The 20552-nt window shown below is 39.3% G+C and overlaps 2 protein-coding genes across 12 annotated transcripts in view; one reads left to right on the forward strand and one right to left on the reverse strand.

Annotated features, from left to right (window-relative positions):
• Positions 1–9437, forward strand: part of RFC1 (replication factor C subunit 1) — a 44335-nt gene extending 34898 nt beyond the window's left edge. For all 5 annotated transcript variants that reach the window (XM_083836240.1, XM_083836237.1, XM_083836238.1 and 2 more), the window contains 10 exons: positions 154–242; positions 1113–1250; positions 1687–1782; positions 1962–2060; positions 2525–2679; positions 2793–2910; positions 3862–4007; positions 4549–4762; positions 5313–5504; positions 5706–9437. In XM_083836240.1, the coding sequence (XP_083692366.1) occupies positions 154–242; positions 1113–1250; positions 1687–1782; positions 1962–2060; positions 2525–2679; positions 2793–2910; positions 3862–4007; positions 4549–4762; positions 5313–5504; positions 5706–5801 (1343 nt within the window). In that variant the 3' untranslated portion in view covers positions 5802–9437. The remainder of the gene's footprint in view (positions 1–153; positions 243–1112; positions 1251–1686; positions 1783–1961; positions 2061–2524; positions 2680–2792; positions 2911–3861; positions 4008–4548; positions 4763–5312; positions 5505–5705) is intronic.
• Positions 6610–20552, reverse strand: part of WDR19 (WD repeat domain 19) — a 41384-nt gene continuing 27441 nt past the window's right edge. For 4 of the 7 annotated variants that reach the window (XM_083836228.1, XM_083836232.1, XM_083836230.1 and 1 more), the window contains 8 exons: positions 19791–19868; positions 14714–14810; positions 12611–12735; positions 12410–12491; positions 11487–11637; positions 10237–10360; positions 8449–8525; positions 6610–7889 (listed from right to left, as the gene is read on the reverse strand). In XM_083836228.1, the coding sequence (XP_083692354.1) occupies positions 7775–7889; positions 8449–8525; positions 10237–10360; positions 11487–11637; positions 12410–12491; positions 12611–12735; positions 14714–14810; positions 19791–19868 (849 nt within the window). In that variant the 3' untranslated portion in view covers positions 6610–7774. Of the gene's footprint in view, positions 7890–8448; positions 8526–10236; positions 10361–11486; positions 11638–12409; positions 12492–12610; positions 12736–14713; positions 14811–19790; positions 19869–20552 lie in introns of those variants that run through there. The other 3 variants (XM_083836229.1, XM_083836227.1, XM_083836233.1) reach the window with 3 other exon arrangements.

Here is a 20552-nt window from a genome sequence, read left to right on the forward strand (position 1 = left end):
GAGAACAGAAGGTTCATCAGCACTTCAGTTGTGTGGGTTGGGCTCGCATCAGTATAAAGTGTGGGGTAAAACTCTGAGCAAGCCCCTATTTTATTCCCGTGGGAATAAAATACTCTATTGCAATCTCATTCTCTTGTCCATGTTCATTTTCAGGCACATCCTCATCAGTTAGCGGGAAACATGTATTGATCATGGATGAAGTGGATGGTATGGCAGGCAATGAAGACAGAGGAGGGATTCAGGTGAAACTGCTACAGTTACTAGCTAATGCCATTGCTAAGAGTGCACACCATATTTCATGCCAGTCTACTGTCCTCAGTCTGTGGTCTGTAGAGTCTCCAGAGTACCTGTTTTAGAAGTTTGTCCTTTGGACTTCGGAAGTCTGAAAGAACTATGCAGTGGTAGAGATGGAGAAAAGACATTTCTGTTTTGAAAAACAAAAAGAAAAGCACAACCAAAACCACCCAATTTGTCCCAAGGTCTCTGCAACTGGTACTTGTTCTCTTCAGCAACTCAGGTTTTAGATTCTGAAGATTTCCTGTGGTTGCATGCAGTACTTTGACAATAAGGGGCATACAGACCTTTAGCTCAAATACAGGTATTTACGTTGCAAGAATCTGAAACTGGTTTTCACCTTCATTTGAACAGACAAAGTTTGCTCTGCTAAGTCCACTAATGCCGAAGCCGCAGGGCTGAGCTCTTTGGGCTTCCTCCTTGTTTATGGCAAGGTGTGTTTGAAAAGCAGCGTGCTCCCTCTGGGCAGGCACAGGCTGGGTCAAACTGATCTTTGGATGAACTGATCTAGTCCTTCTGGTGGACAGCTGTACTCTGGACTATTTATCTTTGTTGCTTCTTGAAAAATGGTCAAAACGTGATTGCTGGTAGTGGAAGCAGATAGATGCACCAATACTACTGCAGCTGAATAGAATCACAAGCAGATGAAGTAGGAAAAGGGGGGCAAAGTTTTCAGTGTGGAAATCACAGTAGCAAGTATGTTATAGGCTTGAATCTGACAAGGATCTGATCTAAGGCAGGGACTGATGCTGCTTGGTATGACATCTTAATCATTCTTCTGAAGTATCTGATGCGATCGTAATGTGTTTATATTGCAGGAGTTGATTGGTTTGATTAAACACACAAAAATCCCCATCATCTGCATGTGTAATGATCGAAACCATCCTAAAATCCGTTCCTTGGTCCACTACTGCTTTGATCTTCGTTTTCAGAGACCTCGTCTAGAGCAGATTAAGGTAAGGAGGATGGCTCTATGGGCTACGCTGAATTACCATCAGCAACTTCTGTCTCCGTGTGGCAGAAGTCATACAGAATTGGAAACATTGCTTGAAACTTAATGGATTACCTCACTGAGTATCTCTGCTTTACCAGCTGGGTTGTTTAGTTTTTTGGGAAGAAAGGCTCAAGGATTACAAAGCCTTTCAGATTTAGAAGCCCATCTTAACTATATCCAAAGACTTGTTTTAGATGATCATTTATGTTTTTTTACATTTTATGTTTTTTAATACCAATGAGAAGGGCTGACTTGTATTTTGCAAGAAAACTATTTAAATTATACTTTTATCAAAAAAGGAAAAAAATGCAACTCTCTGTGTCAATGTGTTCTGTAGGGGAAAAGAATTAATGGGAATTCTCTGGTGACAATTTCTCAGAGAACTGTCTGTGTTACAGGGTGCCATGATGTCTATTGCGTTTAAAGAAGGCTTAAAAATTCCACCACCTGCTATGCATGAGATAATCCTGGCAGCAAATCAAGACATCAGACAGGTCAGTGCCAGTTCAGCATTAGCATCAATTCAGAGAAGTATGAAGTCGTCCTTGACTTCAGTGTGGTATTTGAATGATACTATTATTTTTAGGTATAGGGATCCCGCTTTTTTCTGCTCAAGTCTTAATCTTTCATTTAAGTGCTTTTATGCTACCAAATTGTCACTCTTGTTCTCTAGGTTTTGCATAATCTTAATATGTGGTGTGCAAAAGATAAGTCATTGACTTATGATGAGGCCAAAACAGATGCCGGCAGAGCTAAAAAGGATATCAAACTGGTGAGTGTAAAATACTGGACGGGCTTTTATTGTGATATTTTGATACAAATACTGGGCTTTATAAGCATCTTCTGAAATAAAGTACTAATAGTCTGGATACAAAGAGCTGACTAGTGTTTTGAGTACACGTCAAACTTGCCACAAATAGTTGAAGAGCAGTAAATCCAGGACTGAGTATGTTTTTTGATATGCTGGTCTTCTAAGTAAGATGCAGTTACGAAGCTCATACTTTGCACTTTGATTCTTTCCTTTAGGAGAAAATTCTTTTAATGTCAAAAGTAAAACTCATTTCTCAAAACTGGCAAAGCGCTATTCATAAAGTACATTTAAAAGTAGAATAAAGAACATCGAGCTTGTGCTGCTGAGTCCAGATATTGTTGGGTGCAATCAGTGTAGCAATTCTGTGCTGTGTCTTAGTGTTTGTTTGACTTGCAACCCATTGACTTCTTGAAATATTTACTTAGGGCCCTTTTGACGTTGTCCGGAAGGTTTTTGCTGCTGGAGAGGAGGCTTCTCGTATGTCTCTTATAGACAAATCCGACCTTTTCTTCCACGACTATTCCCTAGCACCTCTTTTTGTCCAAGAGAACTACGTACATGTGAAACCGGCTGCTGCTGGGTGAGTTAGTCTATACCTTAAATTGACAGCTTTTGTGCCGGGGTGTGAAATTAGACTAAAACCTATATGGATGTTTCTGCTATGTAATAAAATCAACTCTTTTTTCCCCTCAGGGGAGATCTGAAAAAGCACTTGATGCTCTTGAGTAGAGCAGCTGATAGTATATGTGATGGTGATCTAGTGGACAAACAGATTCGCACCAAGCAAAACTGGAACCTTCTACCAACACAGGTGAGTGTTCAACGCTCATTTTGTGTGCTTCATGGTATGGGTGTGCAGTATACAAGGCTGATCCCTCAAAACTGAGGTTTCTGTGTAATTTAATGACCTATTATAGCTCATGCTTCATGTAGTATTCTTCTGTTCTGCTGGGGAGTAGAGCAGTTTCCACATAAACACGAGGTTGAACCCATGCTGTCTCGTGAAATGAAGTCTCTGAAACATTGAAAAGCTTGAGCCTTCTTTATAAAGTGTGGGAACATGTGGCATGTACAAGTTCTGACGTGGTTACAAGCCTACTGGGTTTTGTTTCCTATTCCAGCCTTTTACCAGGCCAGTATTTCTCCTAAAGCACAGAGGACTGAAGCTTCTTCACTGTACCTCTTTCAGTGATCACAGAAACTTTGACAAGATGTATGCTTAAAGGATCATGTCTGGCACCAGAGAATGTATCATAGATAAAGCTGGAAGGGACCTCGGAAGGTCACTGAGCACATGCCTGCCCTGCTTAATGCAGGTCCGAGTAGACAAGTTGCTTATGTAGCTTTGTTCTAGAGATCTCTAAGTCGTTGTGTTCTTTTGAAATGTCTCCCTCACTATGCCCGTCTGCTGGAGATGATAGCACTTGTTTGTGTGAAGTCAGCTGTCTGTGTGACTGTATTCGGAACTGGACAGGCAAAACAAGCCATTCTAAATAAAGGCTTTTGAAAACCCAGACCACTTCATAGCTATTTTAGAACATGATAAATAGGGTGGTACAAGAGATGAAGCTGTAACCTGGAAGTGGTAGGATGTAGAAGAGAAACAAGCAAAGTTCTCTTAAAACTCGCTGTTTAGAGTGAGGAGCTATCTGTATTCACCTACCTACTTTCATTGAAACAAGTGGAGTAGTATGTCTTGGTGTCAGCGAGACTAAATTCATTGTGATTTAAGTTTGGCATGTGTGTTACTTTTTTTTTTCAGGCTATTTATTCGAGTGTTCTCCCCGGGGAGCTGATGAGAGGTTACATGTCCCAGTTTCCTGTCTTTCCCAGCTGGCTGGGGAAATTTTCATCCACAGGCAAACACGAACGGATTGTTCAAGAACTGGCAATGCACATGAGTCTCAGGTAGTACTGACTCTTCTCTTTGGTTTATATCAGTAGGGATATCTGGTTCTCCTGTAGCTCGTTGCCTACCAGTAATTCCTTGCTGTGCTTGGTACAAGTTTACATGTGTATTCTAGGAATACCCTTGGGTGTTGTTGGTGACATTTTCTTAGCATTAATCTGGACTTGGGGCACTTTCAGTACAGTTGACTGACTTTTTTTGGAGGCTGTTTTTTCTTCTTCTTTTGTTTTAAGTTGGGTTGTGTTATCCCTGCCCATGGCGGGGGGGGTTGGAACTAGATGATCTTTAAGGTCTTTTCCAACCTAACCTATTTTGTGATTCTTTAATTCCCCAGACTGCTCAGTTCTTGGGTGCTGAATTCCTTGCACCAGGTTATCCCTAGTCCAGGTATTGCAAAAGAAATGACACAATTCAGCTTGCAGTTAACTCTTAAGGCAGCTGATAATTCATTTGGTGAGAGCCCACCTACAGGTTGGTTGCGTTGAGGAGCGAGCTGTGAGTTGCTGTAGAGATTTACTCCTCTCTTTTAATTTGACAAAGAACCCAGATGTGCAAGAGGACAGTAAACATGGAGTATCTGTCTTATCTGCGGGATGCACTTGTCCAGCCTTTGAAAGACTTTGGAGCAGATGGTGTACAACAAGCTATAACTTTCATGGACTCTTACTGCCTGATGAAAGAAGATGTTGAAAATATCATGGAAATAAGCATGTGGGGAGGCAAACCCAGTCCTTTTTCAAAGCTGGATCCCAAGGTAAAAATTTACAAGTAATTTTTTTCTTTATCTTACATATTTTAAAAGGAAATTCTACAATGGTAGTCATGGTATGGATATGCTGTTGAAAGGCTGAAGCTGGGGAAGATGCAAATAAATTATCTTATTAACTATAATTTGAGACCATAGAAGGCCTTTGCAGCTCAGCTGTCAGGCATGCTACTAAGGGTTCAGGGACACGTCCTGAAAGATAAAGGCTGCGCTTCATTCAGCAGTCTTTCATGTTGCCCCCAAAGTAGAGGATCACTGGGAGTCAGCTGTGTCAGGGGCATAGTGAGAAGTGGAACAGAGAAGGGAAAGGGAAAGCAGGATTGTGCAGGTGCTTCCTACATGCAGGCTCCTGACTGCAAGCTGTATCAGCTTCTGGCACTGCTCTTGAATGCTTTTCTGTATCCTTTTGTAAAAAACAAACAAACAAAAAAACAAAAACAAAACCCTTTTGGTCACATCACCCCAAAGGAAAGGTGATGTAGACTCTTGGCTAGAGAGTTGGTTAGCTAAGCTGATGCTCAGCGTCTCCTTCCTACAGGTCAAAGCCGCTTTTACACGTGCGTACAACAAAGAGGCACATCTGACTCCGTATTCCCTTAATTCTGTGAAGACATCTAAAAGGCAGTCAGGATCCATGGCGAACTCTGAACTGAGTGAAGACCTGAACGTGGATGAGATCCAGTCTGATGAGGATGAGCAAGACAGTGTTGAAAGCGATGCAATGATTAAGGTGACTTAGTTTCTTCAGTGCTAAACTACCACACTAAACTTTTTTTTTAGTTAACTAAAATGTCTAAAATGGGATTCCTGGAAGGGGAGGGGAGAGATGAGCAAATCTCCCCCCTATTTTCCCCCATTGATTGCATTTTTGATACGTGCTTTTTGTCAGGTTACAGTTGAATTTTAAACTGTCCGCTTATTCTGTTTGTAGCAAAAAAAGGCGAAGTCTTCCAAGCTGCCAAAAAGAGAGAAAAACGAAGAACCAACAAAAAAAGAAGGGAAAAGGAAGGAGAAAACAAGACATTAAACACAGTAATCTTGCTCTGGATGTGGCTTTGCTTATCTAACTTCTGTCAGGAACATGAACGCTCCACTGATGTAGCTGGGAAAGTAGAACCAGCGCGTTGAAAATGCTCCTCTTATAGAGGTGATGTAGCTACTGTATTCTCACACTATGCAGTGCTGTACTTACTCTTAACGTGCTACGTTACAAGCTATAAATATTCTTGTAAAACAAGCTCCAGGGTGCATGAACATGATACAAATGTGATGCTTAGTTACCTGGTGTTTTTGCTAAGTCTTCGTAGGACTTCCATTTTTTTTTATAAATCCCTGTTATTATGTGGTGAAATCTTGTAAATAGTACATGATGCAAGAAATCTGATTTGCATATTTGTACATTATAGGAATTAAGCAGTATAAAAGATTACAATAAAAGGTGTTTCACACAAGTTTTTTTTAAATTTTGCTTAAGTTCCTGGAATGTTTGTCTTTCTCCTTTCCTTTTGAGGTTCTGGCTTTTCTGCATCTGTCAGGATGTGGTTATATTTTTTCCCCCAGCTTTGCTTTTGTGTTTTAGAGACGCAGAAAAGCAGTGAGGGATTTAAGCACTGTCTCTTCAAAGTTTGGAACTAAAATGTTCTCTTTAATCAAAGCTAGAACAGAATACCTAAGAATACCTAAATACTGTTTAATACCTAAAACTGTTTAACAGACACTGTTAAATAGAAATTAGCATGATTAAAACTCACTTGATGTTGGATAAGAGAACACGTAGGTCTTCCGCCACCCACATCACACGGTGCCCCTTGCCTTTGGTGCAGACGAAATGTAAGTTTTGCTTGATAAGATTTTAATTTAATCAGTGGGGTTTATTACTATAATAAATCAAAGTACAAAATTTATCAAAAGCTAAATATTTACAGATTATCACAAAATAGAAGTGATATGGTGGTTGTTAAATCCCAGTGGAGAAAACGTGTAATGCAGTGATAGAGTTCCTTGCAGCTTGCTGAACAAGACAGGCTGTTCTGAAAACAAACAAACAGTTAGTCAGACCCCAAAATGAAGATTCTGGTAGCAAACTACATGATTGTCTGTGAGTAAATAGAAAAAAGTGATTAAAAATGCAAAAATAAGGTCAGTATGGTGTGTGTGTGTGTGTATATATATATATATGTATATATATATATATATAAATTCACAATGGCACTTCCTGTTACTTTGCCTTTATAGCTAAGTTTTCATATAAGGTATCTACACCAATACATCAGCCTTCAACTGTTACAGTTAAATAAATAAGGAACTTTGTTCGTGCATTTTCAGTTACCAGTTCAACAAAACCAAACCGCTGGATCCAGCTGTGCGGTACAGACAAAGCCTTGGTTTCAGTCTTTGAAGTAAGCATGTCAAGCCAATAGTATGTTGCTGTTATCCTGTGATAGCTTCCGTGTTAAATATATTTGGAACTTACTGTACAGATCGTTTCTCTATCATGGAAACCCTACAGCATAAGATCATGTAACCTGCATTTCAGCTCTGTTTCTTCTAGTTAGGAGCTCTTCCCTCCTCCCATCCTCCTAAAATCCGATGGCTGATCAGTAGAAGGATTTGCTGAGATCTTCAAACGGCTCCCTGTGCCACTAAAACACAGCTGGTGTTCAGGAACACACCAACCCAGACTGCTGCAGATGATAACCTGGTCATAAAGGTAAACCGGTTCCGAAGTCTCACAGGGGGAATGATGTAACAGCTAGGTTCCTTCCAGTTCCAAAAACTACTGGGCTGCGTGCACTTGAGTGCAAATATGTGATAAATCTGCACCTCAGTGATCTGAGGGAGAGAGGCCTAGGCTTTAAGTTAAATTCTTGGAACACTGAGCTTTCCTTGCTGGGAAAGACTTCAAGTGTCTTCTAGAATGAGCCCTGTTAAATAAAAACAAGCAACAAAAGAACCCAAACACAATACAACACAAAAACCGTTTCTTGTACATACCGGAACTTACTGGTCCATGTCTTCTTGTTTGAGGTATTGTGTGCAGTCACTTATTTTCTTAAGATGAACAATGTTAATTCTTTCAGAACACATTGGACATATATTCTCAGTCTGTAACATGCTGTTTTAAAAGAAGGGTGGCAGATCAAAGGGTAGTTCTAACACTAGCAAACCTGTAAAACCTATACTCTGTAAAAATAAAGGCTAGAGCAATATATTGTGCTTCTGTCTAGGTGGAGAAAAGTTTTGGGTTTTTTTTAAACATTTGAGAACTAAGATTGCAACAGGAAGGTTGCTGCTGTTTACAGGGGCATGAGGAAAATGTGGCCGTTAGAGCACAGACAAAGCATTGGGGCTAGAAGGTAGTTTCTGGAGAAGCAGTTCCTGACTGCAGTACAAGCTACCCAAGCCCATTCCCATACAGATGGGTAGCAGGGACAAGCGGTGGTAGTTGTGTTAGTGGGTGCATATTCTTGTTTCGGTGGCTGCTGCTGTGCCTGGTTCACTTGAAAGTAATGCTCTGGGAGTATGTTCGATGAAATGCTCAAGTAAGAGTTTTTCCCCACCCTCAGAGGCTTGCTTGTTTTTAAGTACCAAAGAAAACTGTTTGCTGCTAAACTGTGAACAAACTAACATTGGAATCCTTCAACAGAAAAAATGAAGTAAAAATCCCAACTTACTTCTTGAATTCTGAATAGAGGGCAGGGAAGTCACAGTGGGGGCAGACTGTCCAGTCATCTTGTACCATGTGCCGGCCCTGCACGCAAAGGCAACAAGTTGTTAAAAGGTATGTAGTGTCCTAGCAGACTGGGCGCTGAGGTGTCGATCTGTTACTGTGAGAAAGTCTCAGCGACAGCGTTCTAAAGGTCTTGATGAATTTAAAAACAAAAACAACAAAACAACCCCACCATAATAGTGTTACTTATTGTGTAAATTCTGTGACTAGAAAAAGAGCTCTGAATGAGACAGCATTTTCATGACGATTTGTATTTCCTTTTTAAAAAAAAAAGTATTAAATTACCGCTTTATTTTAGTTTGGCAATTTTATAATGCTATTTGTAAATCTGCATAGGGAGGGCTGTTTGTAAATTTACAATTTTTTTTGATGTTACGTGACATTCAAAAAATGTCCCCAAGCCACGTCACCTGAGCCCTGGGGGCTGCATTTGACTGTCAGTCTGTGAGCATAGCGGCAGTCCGGAGACTTGCCACATGAAGCAGAGATTATTTCCTTTTTTTTTTTCGGTATGGTTTCTAATTTGCTCTTGATACAGAGAATTGTTATATAGGTTGGTCAACATTATAACATGCAACAGTGCCTTGAACTGTATTCAGCAATTTATGCTCTAATACAATATACAACAGTAAACTCTTCTGACGCTTTCAAAAGATACTAGAAAATTCTGCTGTCCTCATGATGTTACAAATACCTGTGGTGTAACTGAGCTATAACTAAGAGGTGGCCTAATTACGTGAAATGTACATGAATACGTACTTCGGTTTTTGGCTTGCAAAGTTATGTATTTAAGAACTTTTTTTTCCTCTTAAGATAGTACTTCTGAAATATACTGATCATAATATTCTGCTAATCCAATAGTTTAAAAAGAAAAGCTATATATCTTTTGTAAGACTGATTCTTTAGTTTTAATAAAGAATGTTTATTTAAGCAGGCATCGAATGTTGGAGTTAATCTGTGATTATTCTGTAATTCTAGTGTGACAAATCACTTCAACCTTGTAAAAAGTGTTACACAGAATCTAACCTCAGTATAAAGAATTTGTAATGATATTAGTAACAGTGAGAGGCATAGCTCTTCCGCTAGGAAATGTGCTCCATGCCTCTTCAATATACTGTAAAGAATCCTGAAACAAAAATATCAGGGCTTCTCATTTCTGTTAGGATCAGTAGTACTGAAATAACCTACCATTACTTAACCTTGGAAGTGCCCTAAACTTCTGTCATGTTCTGGCCGTTCCTAACAATGGAGTTTTGTGGAGCCTTTCCCTTTTTTAAAAGCAGTCCTGGCAGCTTGAAGTTTAGGGGAGGAGAGCTGTGCCCTTCACAAGCACCTGCCCAAAGACCAAAGGGGGACTTCTACATCCACCAGTAATGCTCTGCCTGTCAGTGCGCTCTGCCACGCACCCGCTGCACCCAGCTCTACATGTGACGGGTGTTCAGGGCAGTCCTGGCACGTGAGCTGCTGTCCCAGGGAGGTGAAGCCTCCCAGAACCATTCTGATTTTTAGGGTCAGCCTTATGGGCCGGCACTGTGTGGGTGGCAGCTGAGGACACTGCTGGGTGTTCCTTCAGTGATAGCTGAAGATGAGTTTCACTCATGTGGTAACAGCTTGGAGAAAGCAAACAAACCTCAGCTTGAAACTACTAGCGAAGTGAAGGTTCTATTTTTAACACCCAGAAGGATTTAAAAAAAAAAAAAGCTTTGTGCTCATCATCACCAGCAGCACTCACGGTTGCAATGCAGTAAGGCAGGCTGTTTTTGCACCCGGGACACAGGAGTTCGCACTCGGGGAGCTGGAAGGCGCAGTGCGGGCAGGCTGTCGTTGGCTCTTCTGCCTCACTTGTGTCGGGACGTCTAGAAGTAAGGCACCAGTGTGAATAAAAAGTCAAGCTCTGAACTCGAACAAAGGTGTTTACAATGCTTTTGATACTTAGCAGGTGTTTTTCCTTTTAGCTAGCTGCGTGGCTTCCAGTTGCTATTTTGTTCTACCAGATAATTTCCTGCAATTATCACCTGAGCTTCATCACCGTTACGTAAAGTCAGAAATGGGTCAGTTTTTAGTCTAATTGTAAACAACATAACTGTAGTTTGATATCTTTCTTTCAAAACTGGCCACAAAGTAACAAGAATTAAACCTGCCATCTGACTGGGCCAACACCACATCACAAGTCTGTTTTTGTCAACTGTTTGCCAGAATGCTGGGCCTGATCCAGACATCCTGGCCTTGGTTAAGGGGAGGGGGAAGAGGAGGACTCTTTTTTTTTCTTTTTTCAGGTCTTTTATGTGGCCTTAATATTTAATGTTCTAGGGAGTATTTGTAGAAAAATACTTTAGATTCACTTTTAGCATGTTTTCATTTCAACAATGAACGAGATACATTTTTTTCCTGATGTTTAGCCTAGCAAGTTTTGAGACAAGTAGGTGGCTTCCTGTGCTAGTCTGTAGGGAGACTGATTTCACATTTGATTAACCTGAGCACGCATCTCTGTCCCTTGCAATGGCCTATTCTTTTGTCTCCACTTAAGAAACCCGAGGCATGGATAAGTAAGATACATTAAGGACAAGTTAAGATACATTAAGGACAAGTCAACACAACTTTTAAAATTGATGTCCTATTTTAGAAGCTTCCTGGAATTTTCTAGAAATATCAACAAGCAGTAGGGATGGACCTTGCGTGAATTTAAAACAAAATGGTTAAAAGACACTAAGCAGGATAGGATAAATGGTTCTCACAGGACACTTCTCTGTTCAGCATGCTCATAAAATATGGTGTTGATGCCAGCTCATAAATAATATTGAGACTTAATATGGGCCAGCATCAAAGAATTCCAGAAGAACTTTGAGACCAAATGACAAGAAAATAAAGGGGTGGGGGGAGCCAGAGCGAGCCTTTAGACTGTAGGCTTTAGGAGCAAAAATAACATTGCAAATAAAACCTTGATATTGGGTACACCTGAAAGCACAGATTAACACCGCTCACCTGACCATTGCTTCAATTTTCTTTTTGTATTTCGGATCTATTTTATTTCGGTACTCGGGTCTCATCAACATGGCAGCAAAATTGAAGGCGGAGTTCTTCAGTCCTGCTCTGTGACACTCAATTACTGTTGAAGTCAAAATTGGTACGATGTCTGCAACAGAATGAAATAATACCAAATATTTATTTACTAATATTAATGTTGAAAGCCTTTGAGCTACTAGGGCTTAACAAGTATCGATGAAAAATGACAGTATTTGTCTTCTGCCTCACAGTACACAGTTGCACAAATCTGCAATTCCCATAACCATAACCAAAAAATTGTTTTCACCTCTCACTGCCTTGCACCAGGACTGTTTTGATTACAACAATTTCTCACAAATCTGGTATACGCAGTTTAAAGACATAATTTGTAATGAAGTATTTGGGAACACTGGCTGTAAAAAGATAAACTGGGATTACAACTGAGCGGGAATTAACAAAGGACAGGCTGACCTGCGGCACAGAGAAGGGCCTGTGTGCACATGCAAAGACGGATGCACTCACTGTCAGTACTGTGGTCATATGTGACAGGAGTCTGCACACAGCGGTCTCAAAGAAAATTTGTCTTTAATGAAGCTCAATATAACAAAAAATGGTATTTTTCAAAAGAAGCCTGATTAAAACCTTGTGATAAAGTCACAGGATCAACCAGCTCGTTACATACAATCCTGAGATTTGGGCATGGCTCAGGCAACTCAGTGTTGCAGTCACAGTGGTTAAGGCCACTTTAAATGACGGATGAGGAACTCGGGTACTGAAGAGCTGTCCCGTGGAGGAGGGCAGGGCACTGAATAGTCGTTGTTGCGTGTGCAGTAAGATTGCAGGAGGACAATGCACCTCTAACACAATGGCTTAATGAACTCCTCTGCGCTGCCAGTACTTACGTGACGGGAACTTGCTGATGTTGTTGGCTACACGTATGAGCATACGCGCTCCCTTCATGTGATCTCCACGTTTCACGTGAGCCTGGAACACAACAAACAGCAAATTACCTGCAGCCTTCAGAGGGTATGCATCCGTATGTACACTTCAGTAAATCAGAGACTGTGCAACATATGTGCAAACTCAGTTTTTAAGTTCAATACCTTTACTAAAATATAGCTGTGTAGAATCATCAGGTTTGTAGCCATCTCAGAAGGAATTTTAATCTTCTGGGTCTTTAATTCCGAATACATACTGAAAAGAACATCGTGTGCGTTTCGGTAGTTTCCTTAAAAACAAACAAAACTGAACAGTAAATTTAACTTTTCTTAACAATTTCTTTACTAATAACATAAAAGGAAGCTAGACAGGAAGCTATATTAACTCTTAGAGCAAAACCTTTGCATGACAATTTCTTTGGAAAGTCAAGCAGCTGCTTGTCGTTGTATCCTAAACAGTATCAGCCAGGGAGTTAAATAAGAAAAAAATTACACTTGCAGAAGACAGCTAAACAGCAGCAAAATACACACGTGGATGACAATTTTGCGTAACAGAACTTTAAAAATGGAAGATGCTGTATCCAATATATTGCTCCCACAGTAATGTAGAGAAAAGGTTCTGTGAGAGCATCAGAGCACTTAGACCTGTTACCTTTTTCTGTTCTTCAGTGTCAGGTATTTAAAAGTTAATGCTTAAATTTTAATGTAAAGAACTTCTACTTTATCATTTGCTCTGACATCTCCTTGCCTCTGCAACTGAACAAGCCCCAGACCTTTCAGAAATGATTTACATTGAGTGTTACTTCGCTAGATTATACTGCTTCAAGGTTACTGGCCCGGACTTTCCAGAAACCACAGGATTCCCTTGACTTACCAACGCAGCTGAATTAGTTGTTTCAGCAATAGTTTTTCTCTACATCTCTACAAAGCAATTTGTTTTGTTTTGTTACAGACTATAATTGAATCAAGCTGCTTTATTGGTGTGCCAGCTGAGTATCACTCCAGAATTAGCTGCTGGAAAACAGTATTAATTTTTCATGCGGTGTCACTGACTCTCAGTATAGCATGGTCAGTCTTAAAATCAGGTGAACATAAAATGGCATACCCAAAGGAAAACGCCCAACAGTACAGACTTATGTTTAAGTTTTAGTGGATTTTTAAGGAAAAGAATAAACTATATTGGTGAAAACTTCAAAATCAAACTCACTGAAATCTCCTGAAGGAAGAGGGGAAAATCTAAACCTGTGCCTCTGCAGAGGGAACAGCTACTGCAAGACAGGTGACTTTACTGAGAAAAATGTGCTACTTATTTACACACTGCTGCAGAACACATCGATACCGGCAGGGAATATGACATACAACACGGGGTACGGCATTTTAGGTGTATGTTTTCAGATTCAAAGCATCTAGTGAATTGAATAATTAAACCCCTGAGCCTTTACATTTCTGGCTTACATAATTAGCACAAATGAATTATTTACTGCTATGATGAATTGGGAAATCATGCTTTTCAAAGGCATAAGAGATTTCCCCCCCAAGCTTAGCCCACTGCTGAGGAGCAGTCCATAAATGTTAATTTGCATGGGCATAACTGTCCTCCTGTTCCTGAGGCTGCTACTTTTCCTTTAGAGATTATCTTTCTTAACTTATATGAAATGAAAAGTGAGCAGTGTTACAGTAGGGCTGTCGCCATGGCTACAGAAAAATGCAGCTAATGGAGGAGACAGAAATAAGGGCTAGAAACGAAATTAGCTAATTTCTTTTTTTCTGTTTCTAACTTCAGGGGAAAACAAGACTTAAGGAAACAGGTATCTGATCCTTCAGCAGAAAACATCTCCTGTGCACATCTCCTACTGAAAAAAATCAAGAGCTTAAATGTGCAAAGACTAAAGGATCAGTAAACTGATTGCATGGGAACTGCATGTAGTTTAACTGCAGTTGTAACATCTGTGCTATACAGATAAGCAGAGTTGCAGCTAGACCCCATTAATAAATTTACTTGGATATACGGAATAGAGTTATTTGCCATAATTTTCTGTTTTCCAAACATGTAATATGCAGTTACGAGTCCCAGTCTTTTCACAAAGGCTACTTCAAATTCAAAACTAAACTTGAATATAATTAAAAATTTTGTATTTACAGAACAGATTTGTTCTAAGGCTATACAGGATGCATTATATAGTATAATCCTATATGAATAACGGTACCTGCAGTATTGCAAGGCTGTAGCATCAGATACGTTGTGATATCAGGAAGAGAAAGGCTTACCTGAGCACTGCTCCTCCCTGGCAATTATTATAGCAGTCCTGGCAGCTTCTCGGTATTGCTTCAGTGCCATGTACAAGCGGAACAGGTACTTGGCATCCTTAATTAAATGATACAAAAGCAATTAATACTGACTAAACACATACTGTTGTGCTCCCCTTCTTGACCTGCCTGTCCCACCACCACGCTTTCCAAAGGACGTGGACAAGCTGCCTTGGTTTGTGAAGCACTGTCCACACCACCAGGCTTTAGCCACGCTACGTTTGTTCCCCCGGGAGCTCTGGCTGCTCGGCCAGGGCCAGACGAACGCCCCCTGAGGGCCCTGGGGTTAGCTGCCCTGTACGGGTGGAAAGCTAACAACTTCCGACCTGAAGTCATCTACGGCAACAGGAGAGAACCAAAGGACTCCAAAATCTTGCTGGAGATGCTTGAAGTTGTTATTGTGGCTCTAGATGCAGATAGTGCTTAGCGTGATAGTGCTTAGCGTCAATAAGGATGGCTACAGGTGGTCGTGAAAGCTTGTATTGCACCAGGACAATAGGGTAGATACCCAAGACAGATAAAAGAGTTGAAAACTATGGGGACAATCAGTTAACAAAGTGCGTAAAATTTCTAATTTGCTATACTGTGTACTGTTGATATATTACAGGACTCAAGAATGGCAAATGCAGCAAAGGGTTCACCCAAGAACTGACAATCCAACATCAAAAAAATTAGTGAAATATTTTTAAACCAAAACTTTAAAAAGCAAGATGGCAGCATTGGTACCCAAATAGCTAGCACACTCATCAAGAGAACTGCACTTCCACGGGTATTTTGAGAAAACCCTCAAAACCCTTTTGTTATTCCTAAAAACACAGCCAAAATACAAACTGCAAGATAATATGGCCTTGCTTATGAGGAAAAGGAACAGTTATTAAAAAAATAATAATCTGGCCCAGGGCCACTATTTTATATCTTTAACAGTGATTTCAAAAATGGAATAAAAAAAAAAAGAAGTGCGTAACAATCTTTGAAATAGTCAAGATTAATTTAATCTGCAATACTGTACATAATGGTATGTTCCCAACTTAAATACAGGCAAATCAGAAAAAAATAAAAAACCAAAACACTGGTAGCTTTATGGACAGCTTAGCAAAACCAAACCAATAAAAAAAAAAAGCCAAATACAACTAATTCTGTGATATTATTAGTAAAACCAAACACAAAGTATATATTTATGTTAAAATAATAAAAAAAATTCTTAAAAATAATGGTATTAATCAACGTGCTGTTCTCTGGAATACTGTGTAGCTTCTGTATGCAAGTCTCAAACACACAAACAAAAGACATTAAAAGGAAGAGAAATATGAAAGGTATAAATGCGTTTCCTGATAAAGAAGACAACTGCAAAGATTAACTTCTTACTTGAGAGGCAGGGAAAAAAAAAATAAATAAATAGAAGAAAAATCACTGAAATAAAAGCAAGAGAGGAAGACTGGTATACAGAAAGAAAAAGGGCAGGTCAACTTCTTCTTTTTAACTCTCAATATGAGGCAAAATGTTAAGTGACTGAAAGTAAACTAATGATGGAATGGAATTTTAAGTAACACTCAATCCAAAGTTAGAACATGGTAAGTACCTTAATTTAACAATTTTGAAACAGTTATTTGTACAATAAAGTAAACACAACTGCGTCTATTAGTGAATATTATTTATCCTGAGTTCCCTGAGTTGAGCCGAAAGAAAAATATTATGAGTGGTAGGTCAGGATGTAATTTTTCCCAGCTCCTGACACCTCCTAGCACAGACGCAGACAGCTGCTACACCGCGGTAGCAGAAGGCTGCGCTTCCCCCTCCAGGCTGCACCTCTCCCTGTTCTCCTGCCCAGGAAGAAGGATCCTGTCCCAGAGAAGACCAGCCACCCAATATGGTATTTGCCATGCCCTCAGTTGTGTTTTCATTAAATAAAATATTTAAATAATTCACGCAGCAGCTGTATGTAGAAGGAAATATAAAAGTAGAAGGCATTTAAGAAGAAGTGAGTCTTATGTTCTACTTTCATATCATAACTTTCAAAATTAGCTGTTTAAAAGCAATAAATAGAGGAAGGAATAATCAGTTGTCACCACATTTCCTAAAATCTTCAGAAAAAAAGAATTATTGCAATCTAACTGATCTTAATTTTAGATAGCCAGAATTTTAATTTAGTTTTGCTTTTTAAACCACTTGTACTTAGAAACTATGCACACATAAAACAGCAGAACCTTGCTAGTTAATGTTTCCTGAAAAATACAACAGGACACACGTGAAAAATTAAGAATCTTTGCAAGTTAATAAATACAATAGGCAACATAATAACACATTAAAAGAAAGGGTTTATTATTAGACAATAGTGCAGCAAAATTATGCTAGGTATAATAATTTTCTTAATATGGTACTTCATTAAAATCCCATAAGGTTGTTGGGTGAGAAAAGCAACCAGGCTGCTCTGAGCAATTACCTGGTTCGAAGATGAATGCCAAAAGGATTAGCAAGTTTCTGCTGCACGGCTATTTTAAATTCACTCTCACTTTCAGCTTTACAAAAGTACTACCACATAAAAGCTGCTATTCTCTAAAACCAACCCCATGTGCTTGGTATGGCTCCATAGCATAATAAGGATAAGGGTGAATTGCTTTCTAAGTCGATTTTTTAAACAAATAGGTATGATTTGATTAAGTAAAATTATGTTACTCACTGAGAGAGACTATGGCAGATTGGATTATAGCATTCAGAAGAACAAGAAAGAGCTTTTAAACACAGAAAAGAAAGCTCTACATTGAATTTCAAAACAATGTTAAATATGGCAATTACGGCATTCACACAATTGCTGGATGTCTTCTAAAATCTTTAAAACCTCTTCACTATGGAGATTATGCTGTAACTCGCTCCCCTTACCCAATCCTAGGCACTTTTTTCAACCAGATGGCTAGGCTGCTGCTCACAGAAGAAAGACAGGATGCTACAGCTACTATCCACCCTACTTTCAGCATAAATATGAAATTACTTCTGCTTACACAGATGCTGCTCAGATTTTTCACACTGTGCCTCTATCGGCTTCATTCTCTTCTGGTCTCCTGCAGTTGGATTCTGTTTGCTTCATTACGTTTTGCTTCTCTCATAATTTTATTATTGTTAACATTCAAATCACAGATGAATAGTAAGAGGTAAATAAAAAGAGATCCTATAGACATAGAGGATTTTTTTCTTAATTTTAATTTTATAAAAGCAAGGTTGACTCAGCCATCAGCTGTCTAGTTGTGTCTAAAAATCTGACATATCAAATCTGTTGACACTATATGGAGAGCAGAGAGACAGAATTTTTAATCTCGCTAAAGAATCAAAAACCACATCTGTAACATTAGGGGTGAAATAGCCTTACTGCACCAAGACCACGTCATCTCCATTGTTACCAAACCTTACTCCCCTCAGTAAGGCAGAATTTGCTCTCTTCTATAAATATAATTTTGTATCTGAATATATTTACTGTGAGTTTGAGCTCAAGAGCTTAAGTTCCTTGACTGAGGAATAAATTGCAGACTGCAGTGCCTGCACCTGAGGTCTGGCTTCCATAGCAGAAAACCTTGTGTGCAGTGCCATTTGGCTCACTGATCACACACCAGCAGTCACCCTGCAACAGAGCTGTTCGTCATCGTAACCTCAATGCTGATGTTGTGATGTCTAGCACCGTATTTACAGTGGAAGTTTTTAATCTTCCCTGAAAAAAAAAATCACAAACCGAGTATGATCAAAATTTACTTCTTGTATTTCAAGCATAAATCTAACAGATGTTCTGCTTACACTGTGAATTATCATTTTCTATTATCACCAAACCTATGGTATTGGCTACTAATACACAAAAATCTGTCAGCAAATATCTTTCAACTCCCACATGCCTACCTATATACATGAGAGATGAAATAGTCTACCAAAAGCCTTTTATTACACCCAGTGAATGCTTTGCAATTAACAAAGGAGCAGGAAACCTGGAAGGAAGGACAGTGATCATTTCTAAATTTTATCACATGACTTTAAAAGAAGCCTCACAACTGCCTCTTAGCACACAGAGCACCTCCTAAATCATATACAAAAAAAAAATATGGTTTTAAGGATCCAAGGAAGATTTCCTATGAATGACAACATAAAAATCAACGTCCACAGTATTTCCTATTGTTAATCAAACTTCCATGCTAGTAAGGTCTGACACCAAAAACCTTCAAATGTACTTCCTGTTATTTCATTTTCTTTTTTATCATAAATATGTATTCTCCAACACAGAGCAGAAACTGTTTTAGTTTACAGAAGTGCAGCCTCTATTTGCAGATAAAACTAACTTGATGAATAACCAATCTGAAATTTAAAGTAAACATACTAAGAAAAACAAACATTTTTTTTTTTTCAAAAAAAAAGTTTCCGTTGTCATATGGGCATTCACACGAAGCCGGTACATTTTCAGGTGATCTCAGTGGCAAATCTTCCCTTCGATTCACATTTTAAAACTGAACTGCTTTGGGTTAAGCTCTTTTTGAGTCTTTGATCACTTAAGAAAAAACAGAGCTGAATAATTCTGAAAGCCTGTCCACAACTTTTGTCCTAAGTTGATGTGTAAATGGTTTTTGTCCTTCATTCACTACTACTACCACCTTACTTTCTTCCACTGCAACAACAATAAGACCAATTCCCCATTCTGCTAGAAGACGTCAGTGCTGCAGCTTGTCTTGCTGACTGACCATCTGCGAAAGGCAACTGCCAGTTGGCTTGCTGCTATGACCAAACAGCTAAGTTTTGTCTCTTTTCCTCAGTGTGAGCATTAATTTGGATCTACTCTGCTAAGCTTAGAGAAAGATGATTGTACCTAAGATAGTTACTTGCTTTCTTATCTTTCTGAAACTGGAGTTACTGCGTGAAATGGCTCAAAGAGTGATCATATATGCGTTACTCCCCAATAAGAGCAAGCTAAAAAGCAATCTGTAGCTACCAAAGAATTTAGGACAAAATAAACTCAAAAGACCTTGCAGTACAGCAACAGGATGCAACAGCAGTGATAGAAATCCAGTACCTTAGGCATGCCATCGCTCTCTCCCATAAGATAATCTATCAGCTGATTTGTTAGGGCTTCATCTTTTGCCTGTCCCACCTATTAAATAAAGACAGAAGAAATTATCATTACATGAAAGAGGAAGGAAAAAATACTTATACACAAGGAGACTTTTTATTAAAAACTGAAACTAGATATATTTAAAATACATTTTTTCTTAGTTCTGTGTGCTTAAACCAGATGGTTACTTGGTTCACCAACTCTGACGTGCAGTAGGTTCACATTTATTTTTTAATGCGCTATGTTGGGATTATAACCAACAGGTCTCTATCAGCACGAACCGTTCCTCTGCTTCAGGGTTACGAATCTAGGCACCACGAACTGAAGCGCACTGTCACAAAGCTATGTCTATCAACCCAGCACAATTTGTATCTCAGAGAAATATTCAGTGCTGATCAATAGAATAAAGCCAGCACTATCTGGCCAAAGTTGAAGAGACAGTCTGAAAACATGGCTGAGATGTTGGATTCCACAGTGATCCATATCATACAACTGCAGCAATAGCCTTTGTGCTGTTTCATAGCCTTTGGCTTACTCATCTGGGCTGAAACATCTGGATCCAGAATGAATCATTCAACACCTCAAACATCAGTCTTACAAGCCTTGCCCATAGCTCTGTGAGCTGGAAGGCCTTCAGAGTAGCTGTGCTAGCTCCATGCAGAGTCAGCTCTACCGTTTTAAGGATCTGAAAAAACTCTAGTGATACCCAACAAGATTTTCAAA

The sequence above is a fragment of the Anser anser genome, assembly GCF_964211835.1.
Source record: "Anser anser genome assembly, chromosome: 4".
Taxonomy (NCBI): Eukaryota; Metazoa; Chordata; class Aves; order Anseriformes; family Anatidae; genus Anser; species Anser anser.